This window comes from Silene latifolia, chromosome X (genome assembly GCF_048544455.1).
Source record: "Silene latifolia isolate original U9 population chromosome X, ASM4854445v1, whole genome shotgun sequence".
In the NCBI taxonomy this organism is placed as follows: domain Eukaryota; kingdom Viridiplantae; phylum Streptophyta; class Magnoliopsida; order Caryophyllales; family Caryophyllaceae; genus Silene; species Silene latifolia.
The window spans coordinates 263,267,337-263,290,410 of record NC_133537.1 but is presented as its reverse complement, the minus strand read 5'-3'; the positions used below and the strand labels follow the sequence as shown (position 1 = coordinate 263,290,410).

Sequence of the window (23,074 nt, the reverse complement as noted above, 5' to 3'; positions counted from 1 at the left end):
ACCTGCATATCTCTTCTGACTGTCTACAGCTTATCGAGGCGCTTGCAGGAGTTGCGAAGGAGGATCATTTGATTGCGGACTTATTGGAAGATATACGAGGCCTTGCACGGTTCTTTCATTGTTTATGTTTTAATTTTATTCTGAGACATCTTAATAGTTTTGCTCATGGCCTGGCTAGGCAGGCCTTACGTATGTAAACCTTTCTTTACAGCTGTCAAAAAAAAAAAAAAAAAAAAAAAAAAGAAAAAAAAAAAAAGAAAAATGCTTCAAACTTGGTTGTATGCATTGCACAACTGTAACAAAGACATTATACAAACCATTTTGAGCTTCACTTTAAACTTGAAAATCACAGTAAAAGTAATAAAAACCTACAATTCAAGATTTATTTATGTGATCCTAATAATAATTATAATAAAATAAATAAAAGCCTACATGATGCCCAGGAAACGCTGGCCAACGACTATGATGTCGGAACTGTTGTAGACCGTCTGTAAGGAGTTTGTAAGTCTTGAATTGCAGGGTCACAACTAAAGTCACTCTAAGCAGTTCTATCCCAGCAAAGTGAATCGAGTCCACAGTTTCCTAACATCACACGGATGGGGTTTCCTGAAAATCCAGCATAAAAAATAATAAGAGTATAAGGTATCAAATAAAATATCCAAAATAAAGAAAACAAAGGTACATACAAATAATCAACCAGTAATTTATGTATGAGTTAAGGGTGGAACAATGGAGCACCGAAACCACCCACCTGTGCTCTGCATGCCGCCTCTGATTTTTCCAGCTCAGAACTCAAGATGCGATGGAGGAGTTGATCAACTCTCTGGCTGCTTGTTTTTGGACTGAAAAAAAAAAATACATTTATAAGTGGTCCTAATAATTTTATTTCTATCGCAGTTATCGACACACTGATACTATTACTTACCCAGTATAGCGACGTGTTCTTGTTGCTTGCGCCTGAACAAAGTACAAAGTACCGAATTAGTCGAAGTTAAAGACAAAACAGATGCGCAATGTTTTTCTGCAGATGAACTGGGGCATACCACACAGTGTATTTATAAGATGGACTCTAACAACAAAACCTTTTGAGAATTACAAAAACTAAACTACAATATTCCTACAAGAGAAAAACATCCGCGAGATGTTGGTTCATCTACTTTCATAAATAGAGCGCATCATATCACTCAAAAGAGTTAGGGCAACTTGAACCTCAGCAATCAAATGCTCCAATATTTGATCTATTTGACCAAAAACATCTTTGTTCCATTGTTTGATGCTTTGCTTTAGAAGAGGCAACTTCTTTGCTAGAACAAAACTGTGGGAGTTGCTTACCCTATAACCCCACCACCAAGTCTTTTAGCTGCGAAAGGATTTCTAAAACTCAAAGAATTACGCTGTGAATAATATATTGCGAGTCAAACTAAGAACTGATATATATAAAAAAAAAAAAAAAAAAAAAATACCATAGTGGTGGTGACGCCTATATACAAAATGAGAGCAAAGTAATTATGCCGTCAAACTATCATGAACAACCTTACCTATAAAAAGCGTTTATTCAAGTGGACAACTTGACTCCAAGTATACAGAAACTTCTAAATGTGTGTGTTCTCAATCATCTATCGATGATAACTTTGAAGTTCAGACAGACATTATTTACTTTGAGGGCGTCTCCATAATTTTCAAATATTGATAGGTACTGCTTAGTCATATAACACAAAGAAGCAGGACAGCTGTTTCATGAATTGTCGATAAACAGTTCTAACCTCGCATTCCGATTCCTCAATCTCCAGTTCTGAGAAGAAAGCTTCCAACACAAAAGCAATAATCTGCAACCATTATGTTGGACATTCTCAAATTAGTTCAGTTGAAAGAATGAACAATTAAAATCAATATCAATGAGTAAAAAAAATTATTTTGCATTTCATGTGTACTCACTCAATCAACAAGAAGATTTTAAATTTAAAAAAATGCAACTACTTAAAAGTGAGAAAATAAGTAATGATTTTAAATAAGAAACCATTTGGTCAAATAAGCACATGATTATCCTGAAATGAGCAGACTAGGACTGAAACAATCAGCCAAAGGCCAAATGAGCAATCTTTGCAATCGTTCAAGTTACAAATAATTTTGTACATGAAGTCATGAACTATTGTGTATGCACAAGTATAGATACATATTCTTCCTCCACCAAAAGATATGTCGCATAATAGATAAATTTAAAATGTTCATGATGCTAAGGAGTTTCGACAAAGATAAGTAATTCCCATAACAGTATAATCATAACAGATCATATCTTTGGTTCATTTAATGTCAACTGCATAATACCTATTGGGAATTATTAGGGGCCTCGGGGTGGGGATGAGACTAGAGAAATGATTACAGAAAACATCAAGCCCTTCAAGAAATTTGAAACGAGAAAGAAACAAGCGTTACCAAATTCAAGATGAGCATCACAGTGATGAGGTAAAAGCTAATAAAGTACACGAGAGACCAGGATGTTCCTGTCAAATCCTTGTAACCCTGAAACAACAGCAACTCCCTTTAAAGTTTAAACAATAGCATTACATAGCTTCATGTATGCTATAAACTATTAAAGTAAACATCAAAGCAGTTCGACGGAATCAGTTATCCAAAATGTCATATGATAGCGTGGAACCAACAACTACAGGCTTACGTCATCACCTGAAGACCACTTTCGGATAGTAATCTAGACTCCTTGTTTCCATGGAAGAGTGGTGTTTAGGGTGTTCGGTCAGGCATGCTTAGTAGTTACTGCCTCCATACCAAAGTTATTGAGCTAATTGACCTTGGTGGTCAACCAATGCAGATATTTGATCATTAATGTCTCCAAGTTTCTGGGCTTTCTTGAGATGGGGGTAATGATTATGGGGAGTAATAAGGCTCAAAACAAAGAAAAAAAAAATAGAGGAAATTGGTGGTAGAGGAGGAATAAAATGAGAAAGGGAGAGTAAGACTTACTCCGTAAATAGGGGTAATAGTTACCTACCTCGCCACAGGGTAGTACATTACTCCCAATTGTTTCCCATCCACAATCCACTATTTCCTCTTTTTTCTTTGTTTTGAGATCTATTACCCTGGTAACAAGTACCTTCATCCCAAGCAAGTCCCATGTAGAGATCCAATGTAAAATTTCTCAAATGGGAAAAGCCTACTACTGATAGAAGAAAAAAAAAAGGAAAAGAAGCTATGCCACCACCACTAACTCTTGCATTACCAGAAAACATTACCTGCATCCAAGCTTGCCAGTTCCCCGTGACCAATAAATTGAATGTTGTGACCATGGCATTCGGATAATCATTAAAGTTGAAGAGGAAATAACTACATTAGTCAAGAAAAAGCCAAAAAAAAAGAAGAAACATGCAAAAGATAGCAAAGAGAACTTTGAAGAGGGGAATGATGAAATGATAAGAAACTACCTAACATTGCAGAAATCCAAAATATTACCACCACCATACACCATTCAAAAATAACAATGTAAAGGATACTCATTTTCTGCAAGATCATTTCCTTCCAACAAGGGATTTCCAGCATTAACAATGCCGCCAAAAAGCTGTAACCAAAAAAAAACAAAGAACTCAGTTGAGAACATAGCAAGCCTCACTTTTCACATCTTGCAACAGTTTCAACTTTCAACTAAACCAAGTTGTAATTGTAAACCCAATAGAAAAAAGGGAACAGTAATATATCCCAACTACTGAGGGTAGGGACAAAAATCTTGTGCATAACGGACCTAGAGCATTTACATCAAGTACACAGCCACATTTAACAAAATAAAATATCCCAACTAAATCATACAAGAACTGGTATTCAAGTTTATGCTTTTTCCAGTGACTAAATGAGGCGGTCATAGTTACTTTCAAAGTAACATTTAAAGGTAATTTTATGCATGTCAGTCAAAGCATAGGCATAGCAACATGACTTGGGCCACGACACTTCATAACGACCGGGATATATTGGTTATGATTTTGAAGGTTAATACAAGCGTAATTTTGGGGGTAGATGCCATATGAAGGCGCAACAATCAAGATAATGTCGCAATCAAGACTTGACCAAAAAACTAATAAATGCATAACATACCAATAAAGACTAGTAGAAGAATACGAAAAAATACATTCGAAGTTTTCTAATTAATTCAGACCACCTCCACAACTCCACCAGCCCCTCTTCCCAAAGGCCAGAAAAGGGAAACGACAGTACAAAAAAAAATATGATGGGTAACCATAAGTTACTATATGATGATATTGCCCTGGTGTTATGAAAAGATAGAACATAAAATTAAAAGAGAATGGCACTTATCACGATAAGCTCTATGTCTATTGAGGTACCCAAAAATCTATCAAGTCTACTAGGGGAACTAGGATATGGAGACAACTTCAATCCTGAAAGCTTGACATTTCCACAGAGAACTTCTTATCCCACTACCATAGTAATCAAGTGAAAAGAATTCGACCTCCTACAAAAAATGATGCATCAATATGAAGAGAGTATGGAATTTGAGAAAACATTGCAGACCTGTACACCAAGGGAGCTATAAATACACATGACACAGAAAATAGTCCCCAGATACGGCATTAAGCTTGGAAGAAGGGTCAGGAAAGTTGCAACAAAAGCTCGATAACGCTTAACTCTCATCAACAATCTTATTAACCGAAGAACTCGAGCAAGGATAAGATAACGGATCCTGTTTACGAATATAGTAGAGATTATTAGCAATAATTTGACTTCATTAGGAAATTTCAGATCGTTACCTATTCTCTAATATGTAAGAAAGAATCTTTTCTTCTTAAGCTGGAAGTAATTAAGATAAGTTTGTATGATTGGTATGACATGGAAGGGAATCAAGGATCTCTAAGAGAAACCATTTGACTAAAATAAGCACTCTAAAGATGTTATTCTTATTTGTCTTCCTCGAGGGTTTTATACACCAATGTTTATCAACTAGAGACTACTAATGGTCATATTTTTTTAACATGAGAAAAAAATTCTTGGATAGAAAACCCATAGTGTTTCAGGACTGCCTTGTTCCAACACCATCATGTAGCAAGGAATAAGAAGATCATGTTAGATAAACTAATCAAACCCAGAAACTCGTGTCCTTACCATTCACCATTCGAAAGAAAGGTCTGGCCGTCAGGTGAAACAAATGTTGCTGTTTCTCCAATAACTGGAACAATGTAAGAAAATAAAGTTAAACCTAAGCGATCACATGGACATAACAATTAACAAACTAAATAAAAAGAATAATGAGTAAAGTCATCTAACTATCACATTATACCTATAACACAAGTAATAATAAAATCAAAACGATTTTGACCATCTCTCCAGTAATTGAGAAATCCAGATGCATAAATCTTCAAACCCATTTCCAGCACATATAACCAACCTGTCATAAAGGAAACACTGTTAAAGCCACATAACTTTCTAGACCTTACAGACATATATATAGATGATTAAAAGATATAAAGACTTCACAGTAAAGCAGGCTAAAGTAATTTTGAGGGAGTAAAATTCTCGAGAAGCGTCAAATGACCAATTGAGATACATAACTCCAGTTAATTCAACAGAAATGCTTTTTGCAATAGTAGAGTACTCAAAGTTATATTCTTGTAATTTAATCTTTTTCACATGGGGTGGTATGGATGTTAATTTCTCATTGCAGTTGACCCTCGGGAATATGACTATATGAGTCTGAGTTAACGCGGATGTTATATAGTTTTCCGTTATATTACACTAAATTTTGGACACGACATGGGAATTCGAAGTGTTAGGTCCAAATGCCCAAGTGTTGGATATGTGAAACATTGCCAAAGTAAAGTCTTAAAGTAGCATAGGTTTTGCAACATAAATGGCTATAAAAGAAACTAGCAGGGTAGTAGCGAAACTTTTATCCTAAACAAAAATAACTCAGGGAAGACTATGTTAGATTATCGTTCGACCATGCTCACTTTTAACATTTAGGTTTTACCTTTTACGATACAACGACTTTCAAAGGAATAGTTAATTTGAAATTTTAAGAGCTTACCCTGCTATTTTAAAGCTGACACAATAACTTTAAAAACTAGGATGGGTGAACCATAAATTATGATATGATTATCTTGCTCTGGCGTTATTGAAAGATAGAAGTAACATAAAATTAAAAGAGAATGACACGTATCACAATAAGAGAAGGTTAAAGTCTCACCAAAAACAAACTCTATGATTTGCCACAGCTTCTGTGCTGAACTGTCTTCGATGTCAAGCTGCAATTTTCCACAATTGCCTTATAGTCAATGACACTCAATTTAAAGTGAACAAATAGAAACATCATAAGAACAATAGCACCGGTGTAAGATAAAGGTCAATTCATACCGCTGTCTCGATGATTACAGCTATTAGATTAATCACTAGGATAACTGCAACAATGTTTCCAAATTTTGGACTGCGAACAAAATTCTTCAAGTTTTCCGAGAAAGGAGAATAATATATCCCAGGACATGACTCAAAGCAAGATGGCTGAAAAAGAAAGAATAAGAATGTAGTAGTAAATTAGCAGTAAGCTACTAATATTAAGAAAGGATCGTAATTAGAGATGTCCTTCAACTTACACAATCTTCCTTCGAAAATTTAAGAGCAATAGCATGACAAAGATCGGCAAATTCTTCTGAATTAATCTGCCATATGAATGATGACAAAAGAACCACGTGATTAGATAGAAATTTTCGCGTCAAACATCACCCTCGTATTTTTTCTAACAACCATGAGAAAAGTTCTCTGCTTATTACCTGAAAATCACCACTATCATCCAACTCTTTAAATATTAACCCAAAATCCTCACTTGACATCTGTGGTAATGTCCTGCAGATAGCACCATAGTTCATAATGATTATAGCATGGAAAGCTCAGTGCACCAATATCCAGATGAAATTCACAAATGCAAATAGTTTAAGAAGTTGCAAAGGATTCCAATACAGCAACATTACGCCAACAAAGGCTCTGATATACCACCAAGGTTTAAATGAGCAGATGTGTCCTTCAGCAGAAGTAACTTTTCACTAAACTGAAGGCAAAACAACGTTGAATTCTTTCAAATAACAGCATTCCCCCTCCCCCCACCCTTCCGTCAAGACAAAAAAAGCTCTTATTTTCAACATCAATGATTTACTGAATCTATTCCAATTATACACAGTTATAAACACTTGAGGGGCGGTTATGGGGTGGGTGATTTCAGGTACCATTAGAATACAGATCGGGGGTATTTCCCATATGGTGAATGCAGGTTAGGAGGATGGATATGGGTCCATTGACACCTTTTTTTTTTTTTGAAAGAAAGGATCAATTCATTAATAAATAGTCATACGATATCTACAACATGCGTCAAATTTTACCGGATACAAATCAACTAAAACCAAATAAAATAAAATCTCGTTCAAAGAAAGATCTGTAAACTTGAATTGCTCCAAAGCACATCCTATATCATATCGCTGTAAACAGCTTTTTACAAGAGGATTCTAGAATCTTGAGCCTTGACGAGAAACGATTTCATCTGACCAAATTGAGTGCAACCAACAAACCGACAACATATGTAATACCAGGGTTACTTAATTCGCTCACCAGGGGTGCGAATTGCGAATTATACGCGCGTATTAATTCGCAATACGTTTTCGAATTAATTCGCACTAATTCGCGAATTATATATTAAAATCAGCGAATTCTAAAAGTTCGATTCGTGTATTAAAAACTAAAAATTCAATATGAATTCGCTTATTTTAGGGAGTCTTTTAGTCTTTACCCTTTAAATTTCTAGACATTTCCTTTGGGAATATTGAGTAACGACTAATAGTCATAAATAGCTACCCAGATTTTACAATAAGACGGTCTTACGGCAGTCTCACAATGTGAAACGATCTATTTTCAATAACAAATATATTATAAAATATTAAAACAAAAAATTAATTGTTCGAAAATATCCTAATTAAGAATGTAATTATGAACTCTTATAAGCGTATTAGTAATTACGAATTCGCGAATTGCTAATTCGAATTATGCGTATTATGAATTCGGTAACCCTGTGTAATACCATATAACGATCCATTATGAAACTGGTCTTCTGCATCTTCACCATATGAGGAACGACCGAAAATAGAGACGAACAAACGGATCTCACCAAAAGGGACACTTTTATTGATTAATTCATAAACTTTCATACTAAGAATTGATAAATAAAGCTATTTGGGGGGCTTACCATCAATCAATTGTCGATGGAAGTCCCAGATTTGATTGATGGAGGCTAGGGTTTTTTTAGAGAGAGGAGAGGGAGAGAGTTTGATTATCTAGGAATTTCCATTGTCACCTTTTAGTATTTGCTTAGTTTCTTCAGTTTTTACATTTGAAAAGTACAATTATCCTTGCATTCAAATTATTTACTTCAATTCTTTGTATATTGTACTAAATATAAATTGCAATCATTATTGATTTCAAGCGTAGCTGTCAAAATAAACCCAAATTCTAAAACGCCGAAAATATGTGAATAGCTATCCGAACGAAGACTGAAACATGAATTGCACCTCAAACCCGATTCAATCTTAATTGAACCGTGAATTGCACCAGAACCGGGTTCAATCTTAATCTAATCAAAATTGAACCGAATTCGCTCAAATAATCCCAAATCCGAATGAATTCAACTTGAGTACTTGATTCGTTTTAAGCTCAAAACGGATATATCCGTCTTAAATAAGAATTTGTGATTAAAAATATATTTAGTCTTACTAATATCATATACTCCGTATCAAACAAGAAATAATTATAAAATTTAAGAAAAATTATAAATTGAAGAAAGAGAATTAAACTTTGTAAAGATGCGTTAATTCGACCCGATTCTGACGTTAACACGACCACAGCACGTATATATCCAACCCGTACAAAACCGTATATTACCCGAAATGAATGAATCCATAACCAGTCCAATCGACCCATCTATTAAGTCAAGGGGCATGATATAACCATCATAAAATGTTAGACGAAAGAGAGAAGGGGAAAAGTTAATTGCGTAAATTGTAATAAGCATATTGTGGAACATTTTAAAAGAAAAACAACAAAGCATACCGTCTTAACGGAGGAGTGATGGAAAATAGGGCCAAGGTCCTTAACGCTAAACAGACAAACTACATGTCCTTATCGCTAAAAATGTTGAAAGTTTAGGTCCTCTTTGTTTGGTTACCGTCATAATATGTTTCCAACCAAGTTATATGTTTTAGGCGCTAGGTGTAACGAGCAGCCAATCCCTAAAAATTGCGCGGGCGATCCGTTCACTTCGAGAGCTTAGATTTTATGTTTCTACTTATGTATTTTCGTTTCTGTTGTTATAGGCATGTAGTACTCCAAGATTACTTCCTGCGTGTCGAATCTTGGAGCTAACTTTTTAGTTTAAGATACGTTTTTAGGCTTTTAGAAAACGTATCGCTATTCTGCACTTTCAATATTTCCTGCTACAAGACTTGTAATATCAAATTTCCCTCTTTGGGGAGTACTAGTCAATCAATCTGTTTCCCACCCAATTGCCTTCTTATTGTTTGTTGCTTGCATTCTCATGAACGACTCTTGCTTTCATAACTTACTAAAAGCATGTGTGTGTCGACCGTTGATGATGGAGACTAGGATCCCGACACACGCCAACCAAGACCGATTAAGAATGCTCTAGTGCTTGACAAACACTAGTGCTTGACGCTCTCGCTAGTATTATTGTCGTGAGTTTAGACAAGGGTGCGCTCCACGACCCGGCTCAAAGTACGGACCGTGACATTTGGTATTAGAGCCCGGACGGCTGCTACATACGATGGCAGGAAGGACCGTAGAACCGAGTGGGAACAAAAGCGACACTAAGGCTAGAGTGGCGGCCTTAGAGAAATTGATGGACGAGAAAATTCCATCGTTAGAGGCTCTCCTTGTGAGTTTGGGAAATACTCACCACCCCTTAGATGAGACGGTAAAAGGGCATGAGACCCGCTTCGAAGCCGTAAACGAGACCATAAAGAGGCACGAGGCCCGCGTGGTGACCGTTGAAAAGGCGATTCCGAAAGAATATAACGAGGAGGTGGCTACCTCCACGAAAAAATCGCTAAACTTCAGAACATGTGTAATACCTTGATGAAAGTGGCCGCAGACGAGAGTTTCAGTGGAGCTCCTAGGTGAAGCCGCCTACACCTCACGAGTATAGTGGAGCGAGAGACTCGAAGGAGGTCAATAACTTTCTCTTCAACATGGAAGAGTACTTCCGAGTGAGCATGCTCGACGAGAGTCTGAAAGTCAGCACTGCGAGAATGTACTTAATGGATGATGCCAAACAATAGGGGCGCTCGAAATACGCCGAGATCGAGTGAGGGATCGTTGTGCTAGAGTCATGGGACGACTTCAGCAATTCTACCCGGAGAACACCGATTTCCTAGCTCGAAGGAAATTAAAGAGCTTGAGACATACAGGCTCGATTCGTGATTACATGAAAGCTTACTCGGCGTGTATGTTGGAGATTGCCGACATGACCGAGAAGGATCGGGTGTTCCAGTTTAGGGGATTCTCTGTAGCGGGCGGAAATAACCCAAAATTTGGAGGAACGACTCCACAAGCAAGACCTCCCTCTACGGGAAACAGTCGGTTCCGTCAAGGGGGAGACAATAGAAGGTGGGGTACGACCAATTCTACTCCAACCTGTTGTAAAGGCAGTACTTCAGAAGCGTCCTCTCCTAGAAAGCCGTTTGCCTGTTTCCTTTGTAAAGGACCACACCAAATGTCCGAGTGCCCACACCAGGGAGAGTTCAACAATCTCAAGAAGAGTTTGTCTAAGATGTCGGTGGAATCAAACTCGAGTTTGTCTAAGATGTCGGTGGAATCAAGCTCCGAGGGGACAGACCAGGAGGCAGAGGGGTGTGATGATGATGAGGCGAGTCAACAAGGGGAAATGGCTCGGATGGGTGCGGTACAATCAGGGGCGGAGCTACCCATTGGGCTATATGGGCTGTAGCCCAGGGTACTTTTTGAAATAAAATTTTATAGTTGAGGATAATGGACAGTTATTCTATGTTGTTCCAACGGTGAAGTATTGTCATATAAGGTCAGGGATCCGCGTTCAATTCTTCATTTGTTCATTTTTTATCCACTCCGTTATAAAATGTGGAGGTTTGGATTCCACGTTGTATTTCTTTGTTGAATATAGCATATTGTCAAAATGCAAATTTTTTTCCACTAAAACTTGGGAGAGACGGTATCTCAATAAATAATTGAGAGATCAGTCTTTCGTATCCTTTTATTTGTATTTCATGATCTTTTTGTTGTTGATCGTGTCATAGTAATTTCGTACCTATATACACAATAAATGTACTTATTTTATCTTTAATCATGATTTGTACATATTTTATTATCTTTTAGTACAACTTTTTCTTGAAATTGTAAAATAGTCTCTCAATAAACTTATTGAGAGACCGTCTCTTAGGAGACCTACTCTTTATTTTTATTTTTTTTCTTTTTACTCCTTTTGTTTCGGTTATTTATTTACCTATTTTTATATTAGGGTGTTTCATTTATTTATTTTACCTTTCTAATATTAGGAGGCTTTTTATGTGTAACTTGATCATAGACATCTATTATGGTTCACAGATAATCCACTAACAAGTAACAACCACCATAAACGGTCGTCGGTCTCCTACTCTTTCCTGAATTTTTGTGCTAAAACCAAAGGTAAACAAATGGTCGAAAGGGAAGGAGTAATTGTTCTAAATTAATTACATTTCGGGTTTCTTTGTACACACACAATTACTATAACCGTTTTGATTGTTCAAAATATATTACATAAGAGTATTTGGTAAAACATACGAAGTGCATTATCATGCATATAAATACTACATCCATCCCAAAAATTATATACATTTAATTAAAATATAACTCACATAGATTTAACATATATATAAAAAAATGATTTGAATGAACGAAATATTTAACAAATATATATAACAAATTGGTCTATGTATTGGGTCATTTTTGGAGGATATAAAGACATGATAATAATAAGTCTTCATTTTATTTTGAGCCTTACAATAAGTTTTTTTTTTTTTTTCATCTTAAGTTTAGCCCTACATTGATTCAATTCCTGGCTCCGCCCCTGGGTACAATGATGTGTTCAATGGGAAAAGGTGTTGAGTGCTCCCAGACCAAGTTCCGTGGTCTACAGAACTCAAGTACGTGGAAATAAGCATCAATGGGAAGTCTACTCGAGCCATGATAGAGCCATGATAGATACAGGGGGCCTCCCATAACTTCGTCACCCCCGACGAGGCGAAGAGACTTGGGATGAAGTTAACCGAGAAAGTGGTAGCATGAAAGCCGTCAATTCCAGTGCAAAGCCGATTCAGGGTGTAACTAAAGAGGTAGCGATCAAGATGGGCGATTGGACTGGAAAGCTCGATTTCACCAGCGTCCCGATGGATGATTTTAAGATCGTCCTCGGAATGGATTTCTTGAAGAGAACCCCGACCTTCTTGCCGCCCCACAATGGGTCTCTAATGATGGTCAGATCAAACCCATGTCTTGTGAAAACCGTAGAAGGCGAGAGAAAGCTGAAGGGACCGCTCCTCTCAGCGATGCAATTGAAGAGGGAACTCCAAAAGGGAGAACCGACGTACCTGACTACCGTGTCCATGAAAGAGGATACTTCCTCCGAATCCGTGGAACCACAAGTCCAGGAAGTGTTCGAGGACAACAAGGACGTGATGCCAGATCAGCTCCTTATGAGTCTACCACCACGACGGTTGGTGGACCATCAAATTGAGTTAATTCGAGGGACGACAAGACCTCCTGCTCAAGGCCATACCGGATGGCACCCCTAGAGTTAGCTGAACTACGAAAGCAGCTAGATGATCTACTTCGCTCAGGGTCGACTCGACCTTCTAAAGCTCCATATGGAGCTCCCGTGCTCTTTCAAAAGAAACAGGACGGTTGAGATTGTGTATGGCCTTGAACAAGCTGACGGTGAGAGAAACTGCTATCCCATCCTTCCCATCCTTTTGGTAGCTGACTTATTCGATCAGTTACAAGGCGCCGTGTACTTCACCGAGTTAGATCTGAGATCCGAGTATCATCCAGTTCGAATCGCCTAAGGAGATGAGCCAAAGACTTGTGTGACGAGATATGGGTCATTTGAATGGTTGGTCATGCCTTTTGGCTTGACTAACGCACCTGCGATGCGACGTTTTGCACGTTGATGAATCCTGTGTTTCACGAGTACTTAGACAAATTCGTAGTGGTGTACCTGGACGATATCGTTGTGTATAGTCGCTCATTGACCGAACACACGAGGCTTGTGTTCGCGAAACTCCGAGACAACCACTTATTTGTCACTTATTTATCAAAAGAGAAAAGTGTGAATTTGCCCACCCCGAAGTCAATTTCCTCGGTAATATCATGGGAAAAGGGAGACTTAGAATGGATCCGAAGAAGATTACAGCCATCAAGGATTGGGGAACTCCAAGAAAAGTGGAGCTCCGCTCTTTCTTGGGTCTAGCGAACTATTGCCGCTCCACTAACCGATTTGTTGAAGAAAGATGTGAAGTGGGAGTGGTCTATCGACAAGAGAAGAGCCTTTGAGAGGCTCAAGGAAGCGGTGATACAAGAACCGGTGTTGGCGTTGCCAGATATCACGAAACCTTTCGAACCTTTCGAAGTTGACGATGCTTCCGACTTTGCCCTTGGAGAGGTACTCCTCCAAGAGGGTCACCCCGTGGCCTTTGAGAGTAGAAAGTTGAATGTGGCCGAGACTCGGTATGTTGTCCAAGAGAAGGAACTCCTAGCCATTGTTCATTGCCTACGGGGATGGAGGCATTATCTCTTAGGGTCGAAGTTCGTCGTCATGACAACACCGTAGCATCCCACTTCTTAACTCAGCCCAAGCTCAATAGCCGACAAGATGTCGAATTCGTCTACCGACCAGGAGCGTCAAATAGGGTCGTCAAATAGGGTCGCTGATGCCCTAAGTCGAAGGTGCGGCCTGTCTACGTTGCACACGATTGCCCATTTGTCTACCACAAATATTCAAGATCAGGCGAAAGAGCACCTCGATAGTAGCAAGTAGCGAGGACTCTGAAACAATTAGCCATCGAAGGGAAGACTCGCAAGTTCTGGATGGAGGATGGACTTCTATTCACGAAGGGACATCGGATTTTTGTTCCAAAGGCGGCAGGTTTGCGGAAGATTCTCCTACAAGAGTATACATTGTGGGCGGGTCATCCGGGATGGCAAAGAACCTTATGCCTACTGAAGCGGAGCTACTACTGGCGTGCCTTATTTGCCAACAAGATGAAGGATGATGTTATGGAGTACACTAAGACCGGCCTTATTTGCCAACAAGATAAAGAAACAGAAGCCGGGAGGACTGCTAAATCCGTTACGAGTGTCGACCCGGCCATGGGAAAGCATCTCGATGGACTTCATATCTGGGTTGCCGAAGGTGGGGGCGTTCAGTGTAATCCTTGTCATTGTGTAATCCTTCTCGAAGTATAACCTTCATTCCTCTTCCGAAGGCTTGTAGTGCTAAAGAAACAACCACGATGTTCTTCAGGCATGTCGTGAAATATTGGGGCCATGGGAAAACGTATCGCTATTCTGCACTACTTTCAATGTTTCTGCTATAAGACTTGTAATATCAAATTTCCCTCTTTGGGAAGTACTAGTCAATCAATCTGCTTCCCACCCAATTGCCTTCTTATTGCTTGTTGCTTGCATTCTTATGAACGACTCTTGCATTCATAACTTACTAATAAGCATGTGTGTGTCGACCGTTGATGATCGAGACTAGGATCCCGACACACGCCAACCGAGACCGATTATGAATGCTCTAGTGCTTGACAAACACTAGTGCTTGACGCCCTCGCTAGCATTATTGTCGTGAGTTTAGACAAGGGTGCGCTCCACGACCCGGCTCAATGTTCGGACCATGACACTAGGCAACTAGAAAAAAATGGAGTACTTGGTAATGCACGGAGTTCGCATATGAAAAAAAAAAACAAAAAAAAAAAAAAAGTAAGGCTCGTTGAGAAGCGGCTAACAAGGATATCATCAGAAAGCATCAACGATCACATAATCAGATAATCTAATGTAGATAAGTTTTTCTAGAAAAATCAAGCTCCTGTGTAAAAAATATAAAAATTAAAAATAATGAGAAAAAATATAAATAAATAAATAGCAAAATTAAATAATCACAAATTTCGAGTGGCCTTCCGCAGAAATTTTAGACTTTCGGCATTTCTCATTGATTTGTCTCCTGGTCTAGACTTATTTTGAATCTGAATTATCTGTCGTCATCATTACAATTATCCCACGGACTAGCAAAAGCAAAATAGGAAATTCTTACTTTTTAATATTTTATTCAACTTACTAGTGTAGATCCCGCGCAAATGCGCGGTAAATTTAAACCTTTTAATTTTTAGTGTATTAGTTATAGATTTTAAATTTATATCTCGCGAATTTTTATAAAAAAATAACTAATATTAAAATTAATCAAAAGAATTGAATAATTCCATGAATTGTGTTTTTTATGAAAATATTTTAACAACATCAAATTTAAAAAAAAAATATCGTCACGAAGTTAATAATAGGAGATACAGTTTTTATGTATAGATTATTTTAAATGGAAAATTAGTTTAAAAAATGAAAATCTAATTTGTTTCCATATATAAGTTTGAGCACTTTGGAGAGAAAACTTTAGAGAATTTGTATTCTCTTATTATATAGAAGCCTTTATACTTTTAAATTTTGCACCTCATTAATATTTATAAGTTCACTCTATTGTATTTTGATATGAAACAAAAAAATTGAAATGAAAAACTAATAAAAAAAATTATTTAAGTTGTAAATTTTTTTTACTGAATTTTTTTGTCATGAAGCTAATAGTAAGCATGTGTCAAGTTATTATCTACAGTAATAATTATTGCATTACTGAAAAATTTAGCAACTTATACTTTATAATTTAATATCAATTTTATTTTATTTTAATGAAAAAATCATAATTATGATTTTTTTTTGGGATTAAGGCTTTGATGTTGTTGTTGTTGTATGAATTTATTTAAAAAATTAGAGTTTATTTATAAGAATATATTCATTGAAAAGATAATAATGTAATGAAAGAAAATTTATTTATTACCATATTTAGCTAGATGCTTTTTGGAGGGAAAACTAAGAGAAGTTTTATTCTCTTAGTAGTAGGGGGATTCATTGACCCGACAGTTTGACCTTAATCCCAACCCATTTTGGTCCAAGATCCACAGTTAATTTGCATTTCATCATTTTCGAGTTTTGGGTCGAAAATTGTATCAAAGGAGGGGCACTAAGGTCCAATAGGTCGAGTCCAATTTTGAGCCTTGACTCACATAGTATTTGATATCGGTTTCGATCATGGTCGCGTTATCAGATTTCGCAAACTAATTTCACTAAATGCAGTCAATATCGCCTCAACATGAGGTCGTGACTCATGGTGAGTGGTGAGTGGTGACCTCCAAAACCATGATAACTCGGTCATGTATCGGTGTCCGGACAGATATTTAAAACCATGTTGACAGATCTATAGAGCATATGATTTTGCATCAATAAAACTTCCACCATTTTAAAAGTGCCAAAGAGAAAGCAAGAAAGTTAAAGCATGATGAAATTGGTCACCATCCCAGCAATCCAGCATATCAAAGCAGTATGACCACTGAAATTGAAGCCTTTACACATGGGGGTAGAAATGTCTATATGAAAGATGTTGGAATTTCACCTATATGTGTTCAATTCTTCAAACAGCCGAAGACATTGCTTTTCATCTAGATATTTACGGTTCTGTAAATTAAAACAAGGAAATCATAAACATAATGTAAAGAAGGCATTTAAGGAAAAACAGAACTACTACATCCATCCCATTTATACTGTTCGCATTCAACTTTGGTAGTCAATTGATGTCAACTTTAACCATTATTTCTCCAAAGAAACCTAAAGATAGAATGGAAAATCAGGCTAATTTATCAACAAAAAAAATTCTCACACTGTCCTTTTAATTTGCAAGTCTTGTAACTATTGTATATTGGGAAGAATTAACCACCTACGTTGATGATACCATTTGGTCAACTAAGTAAAGTGGGGACAACAAATGTTATTCAAGAAGTACCTTACTAGTTTAGACCCCGTGTATTATATGCACGGTACTTAAAGTTTAATATTTTTATAACGGATTATCTAACATGTGCCCTTAGGGCACATGATAATAAGTTAATTAGGGAAGGTTTGTTGAGAATATACCATCACAAATTAGAATTAAAGCTCATATTTACCATAATTAGTGATATAATGTTGAAAATCTTTCCATACTTAATTTATTATCATGTGCCCTTAGGGCACATGTTAGAAAAACCCTTTTTATAAAATTACTCAAGTAATATTGGTACCTTATAATTGTTCACATTTCTCATCATTGTATTTTGCTCTGATAAATAAAAGCTAGAACCGAAAATTAGTTAAGAGAATTGAGTAATGAGTTGAAATACTCCCTCCTAGTCGCTCATTTCTTCCCCCTACAATTTTGCACAAGAAATAAGGAAATGATTTTAGCCACACAAAACACTCTAACCCACATGCAAATGAATTTGGACCACACAAACCTTTCCAAAAAAGGAAAGAGGGAAGAAAATCCGACTATCATGAAAAAGGAAAGAAGGAAGAAATGACCGACTAGGAGGGAGTATATTTTAATGAAAATATTTTATAGCATAAAATTAATGAGTTTCAATTTTTTAAATTATTTTTTGTCATAAAAGTAATAACAACGATTTCTAGTTTTGGTTTTATATAGAATATGGGTCAACTCTTCATCTAATAATAGGATTAATAAAAGATTTACCAATTTATAATTGTATATCAAAATATTATTTTATTTTAATTAAAATATTATAATTTAGAGTTTAGTGAAAATAATATAATTTGATGAAAAGATTAATTTTAATGAAAATATAATAGATGAATTAAATTGTAATTGTTAGTTTCCTTATTTAGTGAAAGGACATAACTATCATTAGTTTCCTTTTTTGAGAATATGCTTTTTGGCGGGAAAATGATAGAAATCACCTATTCATTTAGTAGATAGGGGATTACCAAACTAGTGTAGATCTTGCACATGTGCGCTATATAGAGGTTTTTTATTTATATATTTTGAATTGACTAGTCATTAATTTGTCAATTGTCATACACCTCATTGTATCTCGATATGAGAAAACAAAAAATTGAACTATGCACTAATCAAAAAAATTTAGTAAAGTTATAAAAGATGTATTTAAGGAAAAAAATATTTTTTTTCTTTGCCATTAAACTAATGATTACAATTTTTAATTTTCTTCAAATTATTTTAATGATTTTTTTTGTGACGAAGCTAATAATATCAATTTAACGTTTTGTTTGATACGAAGTATGTGTTAGGTCATTCTCTAATCTATATCTATATTTATATCTATCTATCTATATTAATAAAGGAAGCTTTTTTCGAGCAATTACAGAGAGTCCAAATCTTTTAAACTACCTAAAATAATTTTAATGGAAATTTATTTAGAGATAATACCCAAAGTTGTAAAATTGATTAACTTTTAATAAAAATATATTTAGAGATAATATTATATTGGAGAAGGATATACTATATCAAAGAATAGCCATAATAAGCCAACCGTATTCTAGAGCTCATCAAATTCTGTATCGTGTATACTACAGCTTAACAAACTGATTAGAACTAGAAAATAAATTGTGTATATAAATTGCCCATTAGCCTTTGAATGCCCTCGATCCATCCCCATGAATTAATTAAGCGTGAAGCTACTTTTGCTTTGTTATGCATTTTATCACAGCTAATGTTCTTTTATATTTATATTATACTATAAGATCTAATTTTGTATTTATTTTGACTTTTCAGGAAACGAAGACGACATGTAATTAGCTGAAGAAGATCATGAATTGAATCCATTATAACATCAACAATATGCGTATGTTTTTACTATCTTGCCAATCATATAATTGATGGTAATCAAAAATTCATGGTAGTTTACTTTATTTAGTTTTTTTTATTATCATACAATTTTGAATAATGCTACATAATGATTTCATAAATAAGTTTATAATATCTTTTGTTTCATTACAGGATTGTATTGTGTGAATTATGCTTAGTGACGATGATGGATTGATGATCATGATAATGAGTAATATGACAAAGACACCGGTTGAGGTTTAAGTTTATATTATAAAACTCATTAGTTATTTGAGGTACATATAAAATACAATTGGAATTTATTGGTTATCTTTTCCAATTATTATTTTGTTTTCATGTTGAAAATGTGCAACATTAGGATATAGAGTAGGTCTCTTGAGAGTCTGTCTCCCAATAAATTTACCACCACTACTTTATATATCATCTTATTAACCCCGATATTTTGAGCATTAATTTAAATTTTACCATGAAGAATTTATTTGTAACAATTTTTGTAAGACTTATTATAAAACATAGAAATAAAGTATTTGAGTTCAACTTTTCTTTTACTTTTGTCATTAGACGTAGTCATGTAGCATTAGGACTCGGGTTTAGTTACATTAGGGGAAACTACAATACTACACTATGCCTAAAATAGTGTACTACACGAGTACACGACACTCATTATTGTTGTTATTTTACGTTTATTACCATGCATAATATTATGTTGGTTATCTAAATTACTGTTTTTTTTATACGTTTATATTATTGTTTGTTATTATCACCCAAGCTACGAAAACAATGGTATAATTTCCCTTTCTACAGGTTTCTTGAACTTTATTGTGGGAAATAAAGTAAGGTTAGTCTCAAGTATTTCAGTATAAATGTTGCTTCTGCAAAAATATTTTTGCTTTCACAAAGAAATCTCTTTATTTGTTTGAGAGTGAATGTGTGCCGATTATACAACTACGATTACTCTCGAGCTAAATTTTCAATGCATACCATAAAATAAGGTTATAAATCTTGAAGATCAGTGTATTTGTACTTTGATTTATTGAGCAGGTTTACTAATCAGAAACTGTTTACTAACTTCAAAGTATTTAGTTAAACATGGATTTAACGGAAAACGTAACCTGACTTGGGATGAGGTCCTTAACTGGATAATTTCATAGTTTAGGTCCTTAACTGAAAAAAAAGGATTGTGAGAACCGTGAGAATCGCGAGAATGTTTCATTATCACATTTTCAATTGCAGTTGAACAGCCGAGTATATATATTTTGCATCGTCTTGCTCAGCTATAGCCTATAACTATAGGGAAAAAAGTTGTGTATTATTAGCTTACGATATGGCATCGGAGATGGTATGGCTGTCATTGGCACAAAGTGATGCTTAAGCTGAAGGCATCAAGCGCTAACATAAATACGTAGTAGTCAGTTTACCCTTTGTAATATTCAAAATATGTATCATTGAGTGGCGTCATCTCACTTTCCATCTAAAATTATACCATTGGAATGTCACTTGCTTATTTTAAATATGAATGGGAATTTTAGAAGGTTAAGTGATGAATAAGAATTTAAACTGATTTGAGAGATGTACTATTTCATTCATTGATGAGAGATAATTAATCTACTAATTTCTAAAGAACCTATAACTTTAGGTCCATGATTTTGCGCATATTTTCTTTAGTTACTTACTAGTTTTCTTGCCCGTGCAACGCACGGATATTAAAATAATGTGTGATAAATTTCATAATAAAATGGAATATAGACATATAGTACATCATTCATGTCTAAAATTTTATGTATGCCGCATGACCAACAAATAATTCCCGTTAACATAATATTGACATAAGAATAAAAGAGTATTTGATTAATAAAATACTTTTTTTTAGGAAAATAAAACCAATATGAAGTTTATATATATATGATACTTGGACTGATAGTTTTTAGAATTTGTTCATTAATACCTGTTTGTTTGTTTTTCAATTGGTCAAGGAAAACAATAATATCTACTCTACATAATCAACTCAATGATGCAACAAATATCCTTCTTTCGAATAACAACCATAATTTAATCATTGCCGGATCAAATTGTAATTATGTAAAATCATTTAGAGGAAGTTAGAATGTTATATCTCCCGGTCAAACTATAGAAGTACGTTTGAATGTGAACCAAATTCCGACACAATACTACATTGCTAGCTAGGGCTGCTTATCTTTGCCTCCCCCACCCCCCCTTCTCTATAGCAATAGTCTTGGCCCTCATCTTCTCATTTGAAACAAAATCTTTTACGCAGATCTCTATTTTTATCCCCTATTCACACACATGATCTAAATTAATCTCATCCCGTGAAAGATCGATCCTTATTTCCGAAACTTATCTCAAATTTATCCAACCAAGTGAAAAACTAAACCCCTACTTCTAGACAAATCCATCATCCAATGTAAACTAACCCTTGCTCTCGACAATGTTGTTTTTTTAAGAAAATAAAATTAATATGAAGTTTATATATATATGATACTTGGGACTGAGAGTTTTTAAATTTCATTCATTAATATCTGTTTGTTTTTCAATTGGTCAAGGAAAACAATAATCATTGTTGGGTCAAATGATAGTTACAAAAAAACATTTACAGGTAGTTAAATGTTATATCTCCTGGTCAAACTATAGACGTACCTTTGAATGTGAACCAAATTCCAACGCAATACTACATGGCTGGAGTTATTTATGACACCCCCTATAACAATAGTCTTGCCTCTCATCTTCTCATTTGAAACAAAATCCTTCACGCAGACCCCTATTTTTCTTCCGTGTTCACACACATGATCTTATAAAACCTTATTCATGTTACTTATATGTTTAATGCAAGCGATATTTTGCTGATAAATAACCTTATTTATTATCACTATCCTCGTTAAACTCATCACCCTTCCACAAATGCACCCTCCCTCCACCCCGATAATTTACCCATAAAATAAAACATCGACCCACTTGTGATTAGTTCTTAGTACACAAACAACTTACAATCCACTACCACTATCACTACCTTTCTGCTACGTTTTACATCTAAGAAGTCATAAATCACATTCACTTCCATGAAACACCAATCTTTACTCCAGATGATATATATGGATCATCGTCTCCCTTATCGAAGATAATTTATTTCTCCTTCAACAAAGAAATGTTTAAGAAGCAATCTTCCCTCTTATCTCTCTCACTTTCCCTTCCTAGTCTTTTTCTCATCCCCACCTCTACCTCCATTCCAAATACTCAAACAAAATGTTTGGGTATTATGTTTGTAAACTGAATAAATTTGAATATTATATATACACACGAACTTTGCTATTTATTTCATTTTGCACATATAAATCTTACTACCTCCATCTCATTTTTATCGTCCTTTTTTTTCTTCAAATTTTATTATCTCATAATTATTATCCCCTTTCTAGGTCTAGTAAGGAAAAACTTTAGCCAATCAACTCGTCGCAATCAACCTCATTCCCACTCGAAACAACCTCTAGCCCACTACTTAATCCCTTCGGTTCACACATAAAACGGTCTAAAATGCAAAGCTTTCATCTCTCTCTTGAAAAGTCCATCTAACTAACAGAAAACTAAGCGCTACTTTCTAAACTTCATCATTTTTACATCTCGTAAAGATTAAGTTGAACATGACAAAAAAAAATACGAAACTTAGGTTTTGTTTGATAACGACAGATTGAACAATTTTTTTAGCATTTTGAGAGTTTTTACACTATTTAAATAACAAATGTACTATTTAAATAACAATAGTAGATTGTGGTGTAATTTCCTGTTGTACATTATGACCTTTAATTAGTATATTATAAGAAAATAAAAATTGATTTTTTTTATCTCTGAAAAAATTAAAGATCAAACTTTATCTTTATCATATTTATAGTTAATATTCTTCACTTAAAATATATAAATTTAAGCAAGTTCAAATAAGTTAGCTAAAAGTTTAAACCTAAAAGGGGGTCGCGTACTATGCATGACGAATATGTCTCACTCTTCCCCAATTCGTATCTCTCCCTAAATTAT

The 23,074-nt window shown here is 35.3% G+C and overlaps 1 protein-coding gene across 1 annotated transcript in view; it reads right to left on the bottom strand.

Annotated features, from left to right (window-relative positions):
• Nucleotides 1–262: 262 nt before the first annotated feature.
• LOC141623949 (two pore calcium channel protein 1-like) overlaps nt 263–23,074 on the bottom strand; it is a 36,556-nt gene continuing 13,744 nt past the window's right edge. Inside the window, exons 10-24 of the mRNA XM_074440112.1 lie at nt 16,793–16,854; nt 6,783–6,855; nt 6,606–6,671; nt 6,370–6,513; nt 6,203–6,260; nt 5,297–5,404; nt 5,122–5,185; nt 4,534–4,702; nt 3,507–3,571; nt 3,249–3,339; nt 2,434–2,520; nt 1,764–1,826; nt 926–957; nt 752–842; nt 263–606 (exon numbers count right to left, since the gene is read on the bottom strand). Of these exons, the coding sequence (XP_074296213.1) occupies nt 589–606; nt 752–842; nt 926–957; nt 1,764–1,826; nt 2,434–2,520; nt 3,249–3,339; nt 3,507–3,571; nt 4,534–4,702; nt 5,122–5,185; nt 5,297–5,404; nt 6,203–6,260; nt 6,370–6,513; nt 6,606–6,671; nt 6,783–6,855; nt 16,793–16,854 (1,191 nt within the window). The 3' untranslated portion in view covers nt 263–588. The remainder of the gene's footprint in view (nt 607–751; nt 843–925; nt 958–1,763; nt 1,827–2,433; nt 2,521–3,248; nt 3,340–3,506; nt 3,572–4,533; nt 4,703–5,121; nt 5,186–5,296; nt 5,405–6,202; nt 6,261–6,369; nt 6,514–6,605; nt 6,672–6,782; nt 6,856–16,792; nt 16,855–23,074) is intronic.